This window comes from Schistocerca americana, chromosome X, assembly GCF_021461395.2.
Source record: "Schistocerca americana isolate TAMUIC-IGC-003095 chromosome X, iqSchAmer2.1, whole genome shotgun sequence".
In the NCBI taxonomy this organism is placed as follows: domain Eukaryota; kingdom Metazoa; phylum Arthropoda; class Insecta; order Orthoptera; family Acrididae; genus Schistocerca; species Schistocerca americana.
In genome coordinates, this window is record NC_060130.1 from 621,319,073 (window position 1) to 621,335,390 (window position 16,318).

The window sequence follows — 16,318 nt, forward strand, 5'->3', positions numbered from 1 at the left end:
CATTTGGCAAAACTTTATGACAGAAATGTTACTATGGGCTGGAGAACAATAGTAAAGAATAAACATGCACTATCACATACCTCTACATACCACTACACTAAGACAATTGTTTGAAAAACACTGGGAATACGATAAAGATATCTACAGCCTGTTCACTGATTTTCAACGTGCATACGATAGCATCCACAGGAAGAGCCTATACAATGCAATGCGTGACTTCAGAATCCCTGAGAAGCTAGTGAGAATGGTGCAAGCTTGTACAGAAGGGTCAAAGGCAGCAGTACGTTTCCGAAGAGCCACATCACAAACATTCGAGACTGGGACAGGCCTCAGACAAGGTGATGCTCTCTCGTGTGTTCTGTTCAATGTCATCTTAGAGAAAGTAATAAAAGAGTGTAGGCAACAGGAGTGGGCTGGAGTAGAGATGGACGGCAACTTCAATTGTCTCACATATGCAGATGACATAGTACTACTAAGTGAATCAAAGCACGAGTTGAAAGAAATGTACCAGAAAATGGACAGTTATGCACAGAAGGTAGGGCTCAAAGTGAATCGAGACAAAACAGAGTTCATGCAATTAGGAAGAAGACAAGAGCAGGAAGAATTTCTTGAGATAGATGGCAAGAGGTTCAAGAGAGTACACAAGTTCAAATACTTGGGATCTTGGTTTACCATGGACAACAACATAAAAATGGACATCAAGGAAAGAACAGCAGTAGGAATGAAATGCATGCATTCCCTGAGAGAGACGCTCGGCTCTAAATCGATCTCAGTGAACACTAAGATGAAAATCTAAAACATATGCCCAGCAGCACTGTATGGTTCAGAAATATGGAGCATGACTAAGTGAGGAAGGGAAAAACTATTAATATTTGAAAGAAGAGTAATGAGGAAGATCTGGGGATCAGTTTTAGATCATGGAGAATGGAGGAGGAGGAAAAACGAGGAAATCTACCTTCTGATACGACAACCAACTATCCTACAGAAGATAAAGAGCAAAAGAATACAACGGGTGGCCCATGTAGCTTGTATACCAGGTGGAAGACAGGAGAAGATGGCACTAGCAGCGAAACCAAACACCAAACGCCCCATTGGACAACCAAGGCAGCAATGGATGGACAACCTGGCGAAAGACCTAGGAGTCCTGGGAACTGAAGAGACCTGGAGGAACCGGGCACAAAACAGGAAGGAATGGAGGCAGCTTGTGGAAGCAGCGCATGGTCTGCAGGGCCTGTGATCGCTGAATATCTATCTATTACATACCTCAAGTACTCACAACAGATTATTGCCACATTTGTTTGAATAATAGAGCCTCTTACTTCTTGGCCAAATATTCTGTATGGCCACTTACTGAACAAAGTGCGTATTGCTAGAATCACGATACAGACATTCATATTTATTGTTATTTTCAAACAGGACAATTCTGTACTTACTTAATACTCCGCTGTGTGAGACGCTGCAGAATGGCAGGGCGTAAACGAGGCTGACCCCCACGAGAGTTGTTACCACGACCAGTCACCACATGGAGGACACGCCGTGACTGCCCACTTGCTTTGAGTCGCATAATGTGAGCATCCAGGAAACTGTCCAAGAGGCAGACTGCCTCTCGTACATACAACCCGTGTAAGTCTAAGCTGGAAGAATCTGGTGCTGCTGCACTAATTGCTGTCGCTGCACGGCAACTCGCTTCTTGTGCGTGAGTTTTGTGGAGTCGGGCCTTTAAGCAGAAAATGATAATTGGTATCATTATAATGACAGAATATTTACAGCAGGCTGTTCCAATGCTGCCTCATTGAGGCAGGTGCAGGCAGTACAGACTGTCCACCAAGATTCCAACTCAGAAGCTTTGCCTTTTTGTCAACATGTGCTCAACCAACTTAGCCACTCATGCATGACTCACAACCTGTCCCACAGTTTGGGTAGCTCAGTTGATAGAGCACTTTCTGCAAAAGGCAAAGGTCCCAAGTTCAAGTCTTGATTTGGCACACAGTTTTAATCTGTCAAGAAGTTTCACATTAGTGCACACTTTGCTGCAGAGTGAGAAATTAATTGTACAGAAAAGCTGTTGGTGAGGAGAATGTACATGGCACAGGTTGTGGGGCAGCTACTGAAGTCAACTACGTACACTGCAACTGGATGGTCCAGTTGGCCTTGTCACAGTTTGATAGTGGTCATCCTTTCGAATGGATCATTTGCTCATGGTCATACCCAAGTGGAATGCTGTGTAGTGGTCACACAGCTACGTTTATTTATGATGAGGTCACTTTTACATGTCATTATGACAGAGGTGAAGGACTGCATCCAAAAACTACGCACTTTTTCACCTCACTTACATGCCTGCCCGCTGTTCACCGTCACCTGTATTTTTTTGAGTACTAATCTATCCTCTTTACATACCAGCTGGTTATTATTGAACTGACAGTGTCTCAAGTGGTGCAGTGCAAGCTGGATATATTGCAGGACAATGAAACATCGTAGGTGCGTTCATTAAACAGTGTGCTTGCGGAACAGGCCGAAAAAATATTAGTTCCACTTTCTGCCACCAGGTGAAACTATGGCACTTTGAGCAGTCAGAATGTGAAATGCTTCCTGTTTAGATGTCAGGATGCTGTTTGTCACTTGGTGATGTGTTGATTTCTTTTGTGAAGTGACTGTTGGTATAAATGGTTAAGAAGGTCGACATTTTTCTGTACGAAACACAATGCCTATTTAGAATGGAGAGCGTGCACCGCTGGTGAAGTTGTTTTACCAGAATGGCAGCAATAGTAGTGCAGCACTGCAGGAATGTTACCGACAGAAACAGCAGTGATGAAGCACCATGTCAATAAATGGACTAACGAATATGATCAAGAAATCTGAAGAAACAGGTGAATTAGGTGGTGCAGCAGGGAGAGGGAAGTGGCCCAGTGTCATGGTAGTTGATGATCAAGTTGCTGCAGTTATAGCTCACCGTGCAGCACATGCCTCAAATTCTGCAGGCAGCATTCAAGCTGTGCCACATGAATTGTCTGTCCCCTCTTCAACAGTTCAAACGATTTTGTGCCACATTTTACACTGGTATCCCTACAAGATTCAGAATGCACACCAAATGAAGCCCCAAGATAGGCTACAACACCATGACTTTGCCTTTCATTTATTGGTATTCATGGAAATGGATTACATATGGCCGGGTAATATTCTTCGGATGGACGAGGCACATTTTACTCTCCACACTGCTGTGAATGCACAGAACTGTCTGATACGGGGTTCTACTTCACCAAATGTTGTGCAGGAACATCCACTGCACTCAGTTTATGTGATTGTGTGGTGTGGTTTCATACACTCCTTCATTCTCAATCCATTTTTCTTTGAAGAGATGACACCTCATGGTCCTGTTACGTATACAGTGATATAAGCTCATTATAAGAATCTCCCTATGCAACATGTGATTCCAGCTTTGTAAGAACGTAACTGTGTGTACACCATTGTTTTCAAACAACACAGAGTGACACCACATATCGCTTGTTGGGTGAAAGATTTGCTTTGAGAAACCTTTGGTAACAAGCACATCATCTTTATGCAATTTGAAGATGTGTGGCCTTTCAGGTCCCTTGACCTAAATCCATCCAATTTCTGGCTGTGGGGATATCTGAAAGATTGTGCCTATAAGAGATGCATCTGAACTCTTCCTGATCTGAAGGACATCATATGACGACATTTTGCTCTTATTATACCGGATATGCTGTGAGCAACTGGTAATCATGCCATGTCAGAAGACTGTATTGAACACATTATAACTTGTGACCATATCCTATTAAACATGTCAGAACCACTATTATCATGTATTTGATTGTTTCTCCCCTTCTCCTGCACCCACACCACATTCTGATTGCTTACAGCAACATATTTTCACCTGGTGGCAGGAAGTGAAAGTAGCATTTTTTCAGCACACACTGCGAGCACACCAAATAATGAAGATACCTACGATGTTTTAGCATCCTGTGATGCATAAAGCTCACACTGCAGCACTTGGAACACCATCATTGTAATTATAGCCACCTGGTATTATATGCCATTACAGTCTTTTAACTGTCAAATAATGTTTGTAAGGGCAGGCCCATTAAGAGTGTCAGTATGAAGAGTTATTTCCGATTTTAAAAAATCTCATTCATTTTTCTTCACTGGAAGCATACGCCATAATAATATTTACTTCACATATTAGTGCAGTCAAGATATATTGACACTAAAATTTTGTACCTTTAGTCTGCAGTTCTGATTATATAGCAAATTATATGAAATTCTGTAATGTAATGCAAAATCAAATATTTTCACAAGACACATGGAGAAACAAATTCACTAAAAACTTTGATGAACAAAATATGGTTGTCCATCAATCAGCAAAACAAATAATATGTAAGATTAATAACACCAAAGCATATATTACCTTCCCTAATAAGTGTGCAGACGAGGCATAATGGCAAGAATTGACGACATAAGCACCTTGTGCAAAAATAAAACTGTACAACATTTAAATTGTATGCCCACACAAAGCAGAAGGAATGTTACAAAGGGATAAAGATCTTTTGGTTCAGTTTATGATCAAACTGAACATCAAAAGCACGAATGAAAAAATCATGCCTGTAAATTCTTGCGCTTTTCAACAATTAGTCATATCAAAGCGTGCTCATTACTATCACAGCATTAGACACAGTTGCAACATGAAATACACCATTGCTGCAGTTGTTTATGACCATATTGGCACAGATAATTATGAACTAAATGAGAAGCATTACCAGAACGTACCAACTGTGAATAATAATGAGCCACTGAAGGCATTCCTTTTTGGAAAGCTTCCTGTGCTTTCATATGGTATTCACTTCTCCTCCTGTAATGATGTGCAGCTTGTTCTCTGTATCTTTCAACAATATACAACACATTACTGCCTCTTCCATCAGCTGTAATGTCATCAAAATCTTCTAAGGGACTGGTGGTCTCAACACCTCTCTGCAAAAATCAAAAAGAAACTAACAACATTTCCAACATAAAAGGCTCACATAAAATGAGATTTTACCAAGCATAACAAACTTTATGGTACAATACTAGAGGAAAATTCCTCGTACATATTTTACAAGATTGATAAATAATCCAGGAAGACTTATAATCACTTGTTACAGAATTTTTTTCTTTTTTTCCCTTAAGACTGCTAAACCCAATTCAACAAACTGTACATTTAATAACCTCTATACCTGTTGTTCAAGTTATCACAGATGTAAAAACGTTCATCTCCACAAATTATAGTAGTAGCTAGCTTAAACAGCCAATGCATACCTGCTGTTCTGTTATCTAGTTTATTTTAGTGTTTTGCATGCCTCTGAAAAGGGGTTGTGTGTTTCTATTTGTATTTTAAGATCATTAATAATTTTATTACAATATGTTTTTAAACACAAAATCCACAGATGCTCACAGCAGTAGGTAATTCAAATGGTTAAACATTACTGCTTGAGCTGGAATAGGTTTTCTAATCTAAAGGTCCAGTAAGGAAGATGTGTGCTGCATTTGTAATCCTATTTTAACTGAAATTTTTGCTCTAATTTTTATTTTATACTTTTTAAAATAATGGTCACTACATTTTAGGTATAAATATTAATATTGTGGTATTATAAAGAAACTGAATTGCATGTTTAGTGCTTTGAAATGTGGATAGCAACCACTACTTTGCAGGGAGAAACTGATAGTAATGAGGCTATAGTGGACACTGCCCCTTCTATCTCTTTCACCTGGTCCCCCTTAGCCAAGAGTTTCTGGACAATAGTGACATCTGCCTCCCCAATGGTTCCATGAAAACCTTTACCCATACGAAACCATTAACCATCAATAGTATCCTCTCTTTTATAGTGGAAATCTATTCCATGCCAAAAATGTCAACAATATGGTCTGGCCACAAGTGTATGGCACATCACTAGTGATCTCCCATGAATACCCATGTGTTCCCCTAATTCTCCAATCATGCCAACAAACTACACTCCTGGAAATTGAAATAAGAACACCGTGAATTCATTGTCCCAGGAAGGGGAAACTTTATTGACACATTCCTGGGGTCAGATACATCACATGATCACACTGACAGAACCACAGGCACATAGACACAGGCAACAGAGCATGCACAATGTCGGCACTAGTACAGTGTATATCCACCTTTCGCAGCAATGCAGGCTGCTATTCTCCCATGGAGACGATCGTAGAGATGCTGGATGTAGTCCTGTGGAACGGCTTGCCATGCCATTTCCACCTGGCGCCTCAGTTGGACCAGCGTTCGTGCTGGACGTGCAGACCGCGTGAGACGACGCTTCATCCAGTCCCAAACATGCTCAATGGGGGACAGATCCGGAGATCTTGCTGGCCAGGGTAGTTGACTTACACCTTCTAGAGCACGTTGGGTGGCACGGGATACACGCGGATGTGCATTGTCCTGTTGGAACAGCAAGTTCCCTTGCCGGTCTAGGAATGGTAGAACGATGGGTTCGATGACGGTTTGGATGTACCGTGCACTATTCAGTGTCCCCTCGACGATCACCAGTGGTGTACGGCCAGTGTAGGAGATCGCTCCCCACACCATGACGCCGGGTGTTGGCCCTGTGTGCCTAGGTCGTATGCAGCCCTGATTGTGGCGCTCACCTGCACGGCGCCAAACACGCATACGACCATCATTGGCACCAAGGCAGAAGCGACTCTCATCGCTGAAGACGACACGTCTCCATTCGTCCCTCCATTCACGCCTGTCGCGACACCACTGGAGGCGGGCTGCACGATGTTGGGGCGTGAGCGGAAGACGGCCTAACGGTGTGCGGGACCGTAGCCCAGCTTCATGGAGACGGTTGCGAATGGTCCTCGCCGATACCCCAGGAGCAACAGTGTCCCTAATTTGCTGGGAAGTGGCGGTGCGGTCCCCTACGGCACTGCGTAGGATCCTACGGTCTTGGCGTGCATCCGTGCGTCGCTGCGGTCCGGTCCCAGGTCGACGGGCACGTGCACCTTCCGCCGACCACTGGCGACAACATCGATGTACTGTGGAGACCTCACGCCCCACGTGTTGAGCAATTCGGCGGTACGTCCACCCGGCCTCCCGCATGCCCACTATATGCCCTCGCTCAAAGTCCGTCAACTGCACACATGGTTCACGTCCACGCTGTCGCGGCATGCTACCAGTGTTAAAGACTGCGATGGAGCTCCATATGCCACGGCAAACTGGCTGACACTGACGGCGGCGGTGCACAAATGCTGCGCAGCTAGCGCCATTCGACGGCCAACACCGCGGTTCCTGGTGTGTCCGCTGTGCCGTGCGTGTGATCATTGCTTGTACAGCCCTCTCGCAGTGTCCGGAGCAAGTATGGTGGGTCTGACACACCGGTGTCAATGTGTTCTTTTTTCCATTTCCAGGAGTGTAGATATAAAGTAGCAACCATCTCCACCTCTCTTTACCCAATATCACCCCATAGTGGAACAACATAATCACATTTTTATCTTGGTATTTGCCTGCGTTTCACCATGCACTATATTTTGCCCCCTACCCAATCTATGAAACATCCTAGCTCACCTTTATACCACACATACTCACAATCCATGGCACATTGGTTGTATCCCCCTGGAAAACCCATGTGAAAGACCTGTCCTCCAGAACCACCCTGAACACCCTATTCCAGTCCTATCACAGGTCTATCCTATGTATCACAGGCAGGGCCTCCTATGAAAGCAGTCATCTCATATACCAATGCTGGTGTAACTTCTGCATGGCCTTTTATGTGGGCATGACAACCACCCTTACGAGGAGGTAGAAAACCTCTATGATGAGTTACAGAACTGGCAACTGACAGTAAAATCCCACAACAACATGACAGTGGAGGATATTAATGTGAAAGTATGACAAAAACTGAAAGCAAACGTCCTCAATGGGACAGTTTGAATGTGATAGCAGATATGGCACGAAGTCATAAATTCATATAATTTGTCAAGAACAAATAGAAGATGAATTTGGCAAGCAACAAATGGAACAAACAAATTGGCCAGGAAACAGACTGGAGTCAAAGACATGATTATAATAATAATCAAAATGAGATATAAATTAATGAGTCACATGGCCAAGAGGGCCCAAAAAAGTTCTTTGCTATACGCCAAGAGATAAGGGAAGACCGGGACAATAGCCTAATAGGAACTAGGTACATAACATTAGATAACATGAGTGAGAGTCGCTGAAGAACAAAAAATTCTAGAGGTGGCCTTTGTCTAGCATTGGATGTCAAATGGTTGTTGTTGTTGTTGTTGTTGTTGTTGTTGGTGACGACACTATAGAATTAAGGTAAGCAAGGTATATCAGCTTTAAAAAAAAAATTGCATCACCTATGTACAAAACATTCACAACACAAATATTTGATTAGGTGCTGCAGCAGTTCAATAGTTTACCCCTTCCAACTGAATTTGTTATAAAGTTGTAATTTCAGAATTTCACACTGACTGCCCCTTCTATTTGCATGCCTACAAATTTTATGCTTATGGTAGGTGGAAACTTCTTACAAGTTATGAACTATATATAGTGAATAAAGATTCCAGAATGACCTAATACAATGAGGCATCTAGGCAGTAAGTGCATGGACTTACATCATGCGGGCACATGCCGTACACAATACGGATTTTAATTATGTTTTATTTCAAATGTGTGTGTGTGTCTTATTCAAAGTGATGGTGAATATGAGTGGTACACATTCCACAAGGATAGTTATCATAATAAAAAGTGTGTTGGCATCCCTAAAAAGTGTTTGAATACTTATTGCCAATAGCCAAGCAGCTTGTTAATCATTTGTAGTGATCCTCATTGCAATCAATGCAAGTGCTATCAACAAACTAACAATCATCTGACACCTTCTGCATAAGGAACACATCTATAAAGGAAACAATTTTAGTGAAAAAAAAAATACTTGTAATAGGTATGTGAAGCGTTCATGTCCAACTGCAGCACTTTCATAAAATTTATGGCCATTACAACCAGCCCATATCATCATGTTTTTTGGCAACAACGATGAGCAGAGATGTTGTACTCTCTCAGGGATATCCTTCACTGATGGGGATGAGACATTGTGTTTCTATTAATCAGTTCATTCAACCACAGCATAATAACAAGGAATATTTTGATGTGACAGGTGGGCCTGCGACGCAACCTCATGGGCTGATGAAGGGCTGAGTTGACAGTGATGGCAAGCAATCGGCCCGTCAGAGATAGGCCAGCTACAGCACACCCATGATGGGCTAGCGCTGAATATGTGTAGTCAATGCTGAACATAGATGCCTATCCTCTTCACCCTGACATAGTAATGTATCAATGTACATCACATTGTTATCCTTGGTCCACCTATCTGCTCAATGAATATTTTTTGGGTAATCTAGAACTCACTCTGTGCCACTGAATTTACAGAGTACAGTTTTGCTGAGACTGGACTTCTCATTGACTAATATCTTCTGTTTCCAGAAATTTTCAACTGTTCTTGTGTACATTACATACAGTAGCTGTCTCAACTATAGTAGAACACTAAAGTAATAATGTTAAATCACTTATGTAGGCTAATGAAATATGATACTTTGAAAAAGGCACAATGTATGTTACAACCATTGTCGTGAGTGGACTTCCTGCAGCTGTGCTTTTCATCTATGTTTACATTAACAGATAACAATTATGAGTCCACTGAATATGCATTATTTCTTGCTTAAGTTGACTTCAGTTTTCAAAATATGAGTCTTCAGCCAGCTCACTAACGGGCAGATCAGAACTCCCTCCAGAAATTTTTTAGTCAATGCTTGCTTGAACTAAAATTATTGGTGACATTTAAAATGTCATTTTCTGCCACCTGTATTCCAGGATGGAAAATACAAAGTCTTCTTAATTAACAAATTAGTTGTCCTGTTGGAAACAAACTCAAAAAGAAACTACAAAACATGTGCATTATGGGTTATGGGGGTCCCTTCCTGTTCCTTTTATGATCTCTGAATTCCTAAAAGCCATTATTATTGGATAGGTACAGACAGATCTTTTCCACAGTACAGATGCAAACACATTTAGAATTCCAAGTGCCAACAATCCATTTACAACAAAGGATGTCCTTGGTCACATTGCATAATGATACAAAGAAGTCAGGCATTTGTAAGGATCACTTCCGTTCAGTAAATAAGCTTTGATTCCTGAAGAGGAGCACAAGTACCTCAAAACATGTTGCAAATAAATTAATGTTAAACAATTAATAACTAATAAAAAGTGTTACTGGTTGTGGACTACACATATTACCTTTATTATAATATTCACAGATAACCATTACTGCCAAATGGCAAATAATTATTCTTTACGTGGCACTTACATTTAGTCAGCACACAGGATAATGAGTTTTACCCTACTTACTTACAACAGATCAAAAAGGAAATATAGACTTTTTTCGGACACAACTTCACACAGAAAACTTTAATAGTCTAAATACAAAAAATAATGTAGCGAAAGCTTCTGAACATCTTTGTTATAGCATATGAGAATTGTAAGTTGAAAACAGTTGACACTTCTGAACTAAAAATTTAAGATCCAACAGCACTCACCTTCACAGTTTCTTCTGCAGCTTCTATCAATTGGCTACGATGTTCAGAAAGAGCTTCTGGGCTCATTGCAACCTTTGCTTCTTCTTCACTTGTGGAAGCTATAAGTACAGCCAGTGTGTTATCAAAAGAGTTACCCGTAGAACTGAATACATCGAGAATTGCCTCTTTACGGAACGTTGGGAACATTTCACATAAAATTTTTTTAGATAACTTTATCGCCAATGTTTCCTTTGTTTCATGATGAGAAAATGTCTGAAAAATAAATGGTATGTGCATGCTATTAATTTCCAATTTATTCTTTTGTAAAAGAATTTCAAGAAAAATTATAAGCAATTTTATGTATTACAATACATTCAATAAATTTCATATCATTAGATCACATTAATGTAACAAATGAATGTAAAACATACACTAAACAACCATTTTTTATGATGTTTTAGATATGTGTACAATGGTAAGTAATAAGTGTTTTCAGAATTTCTTTAATAAATAAGGCTATTGCATTTTCTTTTCATCTAGTACAATTTTATACCATTTTTATCCACAATCATCCTTCTACACCACAATCAGTTATATCCTTGTTTCATAACATCATTTTGCTCTTTGGTTAACACCTTGCAATGAGCTATTGACCTTGATCTAGTTTCAAGCTTTCTTTTAACAATTTTCAAACATATCTGTTCATATCTTTTTGGGGTGCAGCTCAAAATTCTATCAATTGCAGCACACAATTTTCTTTCTAGGCAGCTCTTGATACACTATTCTCCTTAACCTTATCTCTGTGGTTTTAATATAGATTTATAGTACTAAAATGAGTTGTATATAAACTACTTATGGGTTGGCAATGAGATTTGGTGGGGGTGGGGCAGGGGTAGGAAGTGAGAGTGAGACAGAATGAGAGTGACAGTGGCAGTGAGAGTGTGAGTCAAGTGGCAGGGAGGAGGCGGGGGCTGGGGGCAGTTGGGTGCCTCAGTCTCAGGCTGACAAGGATGAGGAATGAAATCTGTCAAGCCATATTCAAATTATCCAACCCAGCCTCTGCTTCAACACATTTACGGAATACAAAGTAAACCTAAATTTCTCATCTCAGTTATATTTTGGCAGCAGTTACATCTATTTGTTCACCTAATATATTTCTGGTTCTCAAATCACTCATTAATAGCACGTTTAGCTGTCTGGCACAGATTATTATTTTCAACTTTGCACTTGATGTAAGTTCATCATTCATCACTGTCCTGTGGTATCCCACTGACTGCTTCTCTCTTTTGCGAGATCCACATTCCTAATTTCCTAATGCTCTCTCTTACCCCTCCCTCTCTCCTTTACCCATCTGCAGCAAACTCTTCACAACCTCTCCCCCACACACTCCACCCTTTCAGATCCATTGCTCAACAAATCCTTCACCAGAGATGGCCTCAAGAAGCCACACATTTTGCTCAAATTCATTTCTCTACCACCACCACCACCACTACTACACATATTCCTTAATAGGAAAAATATGTTTCAGCAATTATAAACATTGCATATATTTACTGAACAGCTGAAATGAAATTACTGGATCAAATGGGCAGGGAACCAAATTTTTAAATCCACTAAAACAACATCTAACCTTTTGCAACCACAAAGCATATCAAAATTCAGAACACTTTCATTAGCAGCTAGTGTTGTGACTGCAGTTTGAACTAATGTACCTGGTCAGCTTTATACAACGCCAATGCCATCTCCATATCCATAATTTCTCGAAGATCTGGGACCTTTTCATCTTTAGAACGCCTTCCATAGCTTTCTTGTATTTTCCTTGCAAGTTCCTCATCTATAAGACAGATGGAATAAATATTAGTGTATCATTTCTCGCATTTTTGAAGGTCTATTATCTTTGCTTTAGGATCAGTTTGTGTGACTTTCGAAAATATATTTCATAGTTTATATTTTATGCAAAAATAATTCTAATTCTAATGCATGTGTGAAACAACCATTACTCTCTCTCTCTCTCTCGACACCCCCCCCCCCCCCCCCCACACACACACACACACGACATCACTACAGAAGATATATTTTAAAATTTTATGATATATATGCAGTTTCACTAAAATGTGTAACAAGATTCTCAGATGCTGCAGTAATTTTAAAATATCCATCAATGGTATCACCATGATGTACAGTATCCCCATTTAAAACACGATGATATTTTCTTACCAGAAAATAAAATGTATTCTGTTAAAATGTAACATATTGATATTTATACAGCACAAGTGCTGGCAACTTCTCTAATAACCACAAGTATGCTTATGAAGTCTGTGCTATGCAAGAATACAATTACATAATTACATTAACACATGCACTCCAATTAATGGAGTGTGAGACAAGCATGTACATTACTCCAGTGCCTGCTTGAAATGACATTTCAAAGCAATATCTTGAAATCACAATTGGTAGCTGCATTTTGTAATGTGGCTAATAATTATGACACTAACTGTTTGCTAAATAGTAATTTAAGTCTGAAAATATGAATTTCATTTCAACAGTCAGTAAATGATATTGTTAATTCTCATTGGAAGTTATAGTCCTGAAACTGTTAAAACCTCTGTCAACTCTCACACACCTATTTCTTTCAGATAGAATCTGATGGCTCCCACTTCATAACAATCCTTTCAAATAGAAACACATTTTCCATGATCAGGAGTGTTCTACAATGACAAATGCAAATCAATAGAATCTAAGTTTCTTCACATTTATTATGCTGCCACAATTAACATTAGGTGAAATGAAGTTTTTAAATTTATGAGCAGCACACTTTAACAATAGCTGTAAAGTGATATATGTAAATTTAATACAATAACCATATTTTGAGAACTGCACCTTCTTTAATCATAACATCCTGCTGTTGTTTAATCTGTTCTTCTTCATGCTTCATAAGATAGTAGTGGATCTGAAGTGCCAGGCAGAGAGGGAGCTTCACTGTTGCAGAAGTTTCTGGAAAATTGGTAACCTCATTAAATTATGAGTATAACTACTGTTAATTTAAGAAACAATTCCAGTGGAACTGACTTTTCTTTAAATGTGCTTAATAAAATTATGATAAAATTTGGAGCAACCTAAAATTAATGTTGACTGACAGCACTTATTGTTAAATTGTATGTCAGAGATATTACTCTATTTCCTGTTTCTATAATATACCTACATCTCCATTTACATGTGGTGGATGGTACCTCCGGTATTACTAATACTTTACCCTTTCCCTGTTTCATTTGCAAATGGTGCACAGAAAGAATGACTACTGATAAACTTCTCTAATAGTCTCATAGTCATTTCACAAGACAATTGTGGGCATACCCACATAATCCAGGACACTAGGACGCCGTCGTGTGTGTGAGCTATGTAGATCAACCACAGATTCATTTTTTCCGTAAGCTCAGAAACATCCACAGTAGAGATCAGAAATGGAGGTAGTACAAGTTCAGTGTTGAAGGTTGCATACATTAGAAATCAAGGCGCCACTGTTATGGCGCTCTATACTGGCGTCTCTCCTTCCCGCTATAGTTCCGCCAGTATGACAAGTCTGAGGCTGGTAGTGTTGCAGTCACTTCCGACTCATCGACTCATAACTTCTTAGTGAAGCATGCATGAGAATAAGACTAGCCATGATGTAATAGGGAAGCTGAGTGCACAATCTTGCTGTTGTCATGTAGCTCTTACAGGGCGAAAATGGCCATCTCTAAGGAGCCAGATGGCCTCCAATGAAGCTGTGTTTTGTGAGACTGTACAGAATGTAAAACAAAAATTAAGTGATGCAGTGTACATAGTAGCAAATGTGCTACAGAAGTGAAAGAGTGATGTCCAGAAGAAGTTTGACGCTGTAGTCCAAGCTGCAGATGCAAAATTTACAAAGTTTGTGCAGTAAAAACAAAATGGTTGTATTCTTGTTTATTCCAGAGAGCAGTAAATGAAGAGGAAACAGCAATATCACTAAACATAAACACGGGTCACTTGTAGAGTACCCACCTCCCCACTACAACACAGACTGCTCTGGACATCTGCCCTGGATCTACGATATTTCTAACCCCCCCCCCTCCCCCCCCCCCCCCCCCCCAGGGTTTGAGATTGAATGACAAAAATTTTAAAAATCGACTTTTCAAAAAATGTTCATTTTGTAGAGCACATCTTTCTGAACAGTCTGCCAAAATGCAGTGCCACGCCTCTTCACACAGCATTCTTCTATCACATGTCACTGTATTTCGCTCTGTGGAATTCAAACTTGTATATTTTGTAATGGATGTCATCAAACTATATTCATGAAAGTGGGAATTAAAATGTCCTGTGGTGCCTCTCCTGCTCCCAGTTGACCTGCCCCTCTTTTTTTAAAAAAAAGAATTACAAATTTGCAGCAGTTGTAACACACACCAAATAAACGAGACTGTTTTGGCACAAATGGTCATTTTATAGCATGACACAATGTAATTCACGAAGTACCAATATCACATGCCTATTAAGCCTACTAATAGCAAAAAGCTTTATGTTAGGAAATAGTTTCACATTTCATTCATACGCTCCAGTTTCTCAAGCATGAGATCGAAAAGTAGTAGCACAAAATTTTTGTGTACATTTGGAATTGTCATATTCTTAAATAATTTGTGTGATGTTCCTGTTTCTTCTCCTTCTTCATTGCAACTAACAATTTTGTCATCAATAATTCTGTAACTATTCCTGCCAATGTCAAGACTCATTCTCTGGTTAGCTTCACTAACCCTGCCACAATCACCTGTTTAGTTATCCCGCATTTATTCTCTGGTTAGGTGTTATTACATGTCCGTATAACACGTTTTCTGCGTAACTCCCATAATTGAACTTAAGCAGCTGCTAGTTGGGTACTTTACACTAATAAGTGTAACAATCTGGTCAAAACTTTTCTGTCAAAATTTAATTTTCTTGGATACACCAAGAAGATAATATGTAATCTTTCTTATCTGTTATTCCTGTTTGTCGTTTATTTGCACTCTGGTAGTCTCAAACCATCAATTTCACTAGTAATTATAACAAAGCTGATCATTCACAAACGCCGTCACAACCACATAACAAACAGTGATTGGCACTCACCTGTTTGGCTTTATTCCGCTCAGCTCATATAGCCTCGTCCCCTTTTGTTTGCAGGAAAGTTTATTTGTAGATGCAACCGAGATTCTTCTAGGAGAGACATCACATACACTATGCATGCATTCAAAAATCAACTTATGATTCATTCAGAAATCAGCTTGCAGTATGTTCAAAAATGTTAAGAAATCAACAGTGATGCATTTCAAAATCATATGAATAATTGATAGACCAACGTGCGCTGGATGCTAGACGCTTTGTGAAACAAGGTTTTTTCCCCCCCTCAAGAATATGAATTTGGCAGACGCTTGTATGAGCACTGTGTTTTGTTATTGTATGTGGTGCATTTCCTTTGGAACTGAAGTTTTATTTTCGTAGTTTCTCTCGTTCATGTTTTATTGCTGCAGTATTATTCTGTAGTAACGGGATACAGTAATACCCTTTGTTAGAGTATCGGTTCTTACCAGCTGAAATTATAAAAATTTAACTGAAAACTATAACAATGAAAAATTCCCAGAATTCTAAAAAATTCCCGGGTTTTTCCCGGTTTTCTCCCGGATGAAAAAATTCCCAGGTTTTTCCCAGATCTCCCGGTTCTCCCGGGTCATATACACCCTGTATTAAC

General features: G+C 39.8%; 1 protein-coding gene across 3 annotated transcripts in view; it reads right to left on the minus strand.

Moving 5' to 3' along the window:
• LOC124555179 overlaps positions 1-16,318 on the minus strand; it is a 159,677-nt gene that overhangs the window by 69,739 nt on the left and 73,620 nt on the right. For all 3 annotated transcript variants that reach the window (XM_047129009.1, XM_047129011.1, XM_047129010.1), the window contains exons 4-8: positions 13,465-13,578; positions 12,297-12,418; positions 10,606-10,857; positions 4,783-4,983; positions 1,434-1,717 (exon numbers count right to left, since the gene is read on the minus strand). In XM_047129009.1, the coding sequence (XP_046984965.1) occupies positions 1,434-1,717; positions 4,783-4,983; positions 10,606-10,857; positions 12,297-12,418; positions 13,465-13,578 (973 nt within the window). The remainder of the gene's footprint in view (positions 1-1,433; positions 1,718-4,782; positions 4,984-10,605; positions 10,858-12,296; positions 12,419-13,464; positions 13,579-16,318) is intronic.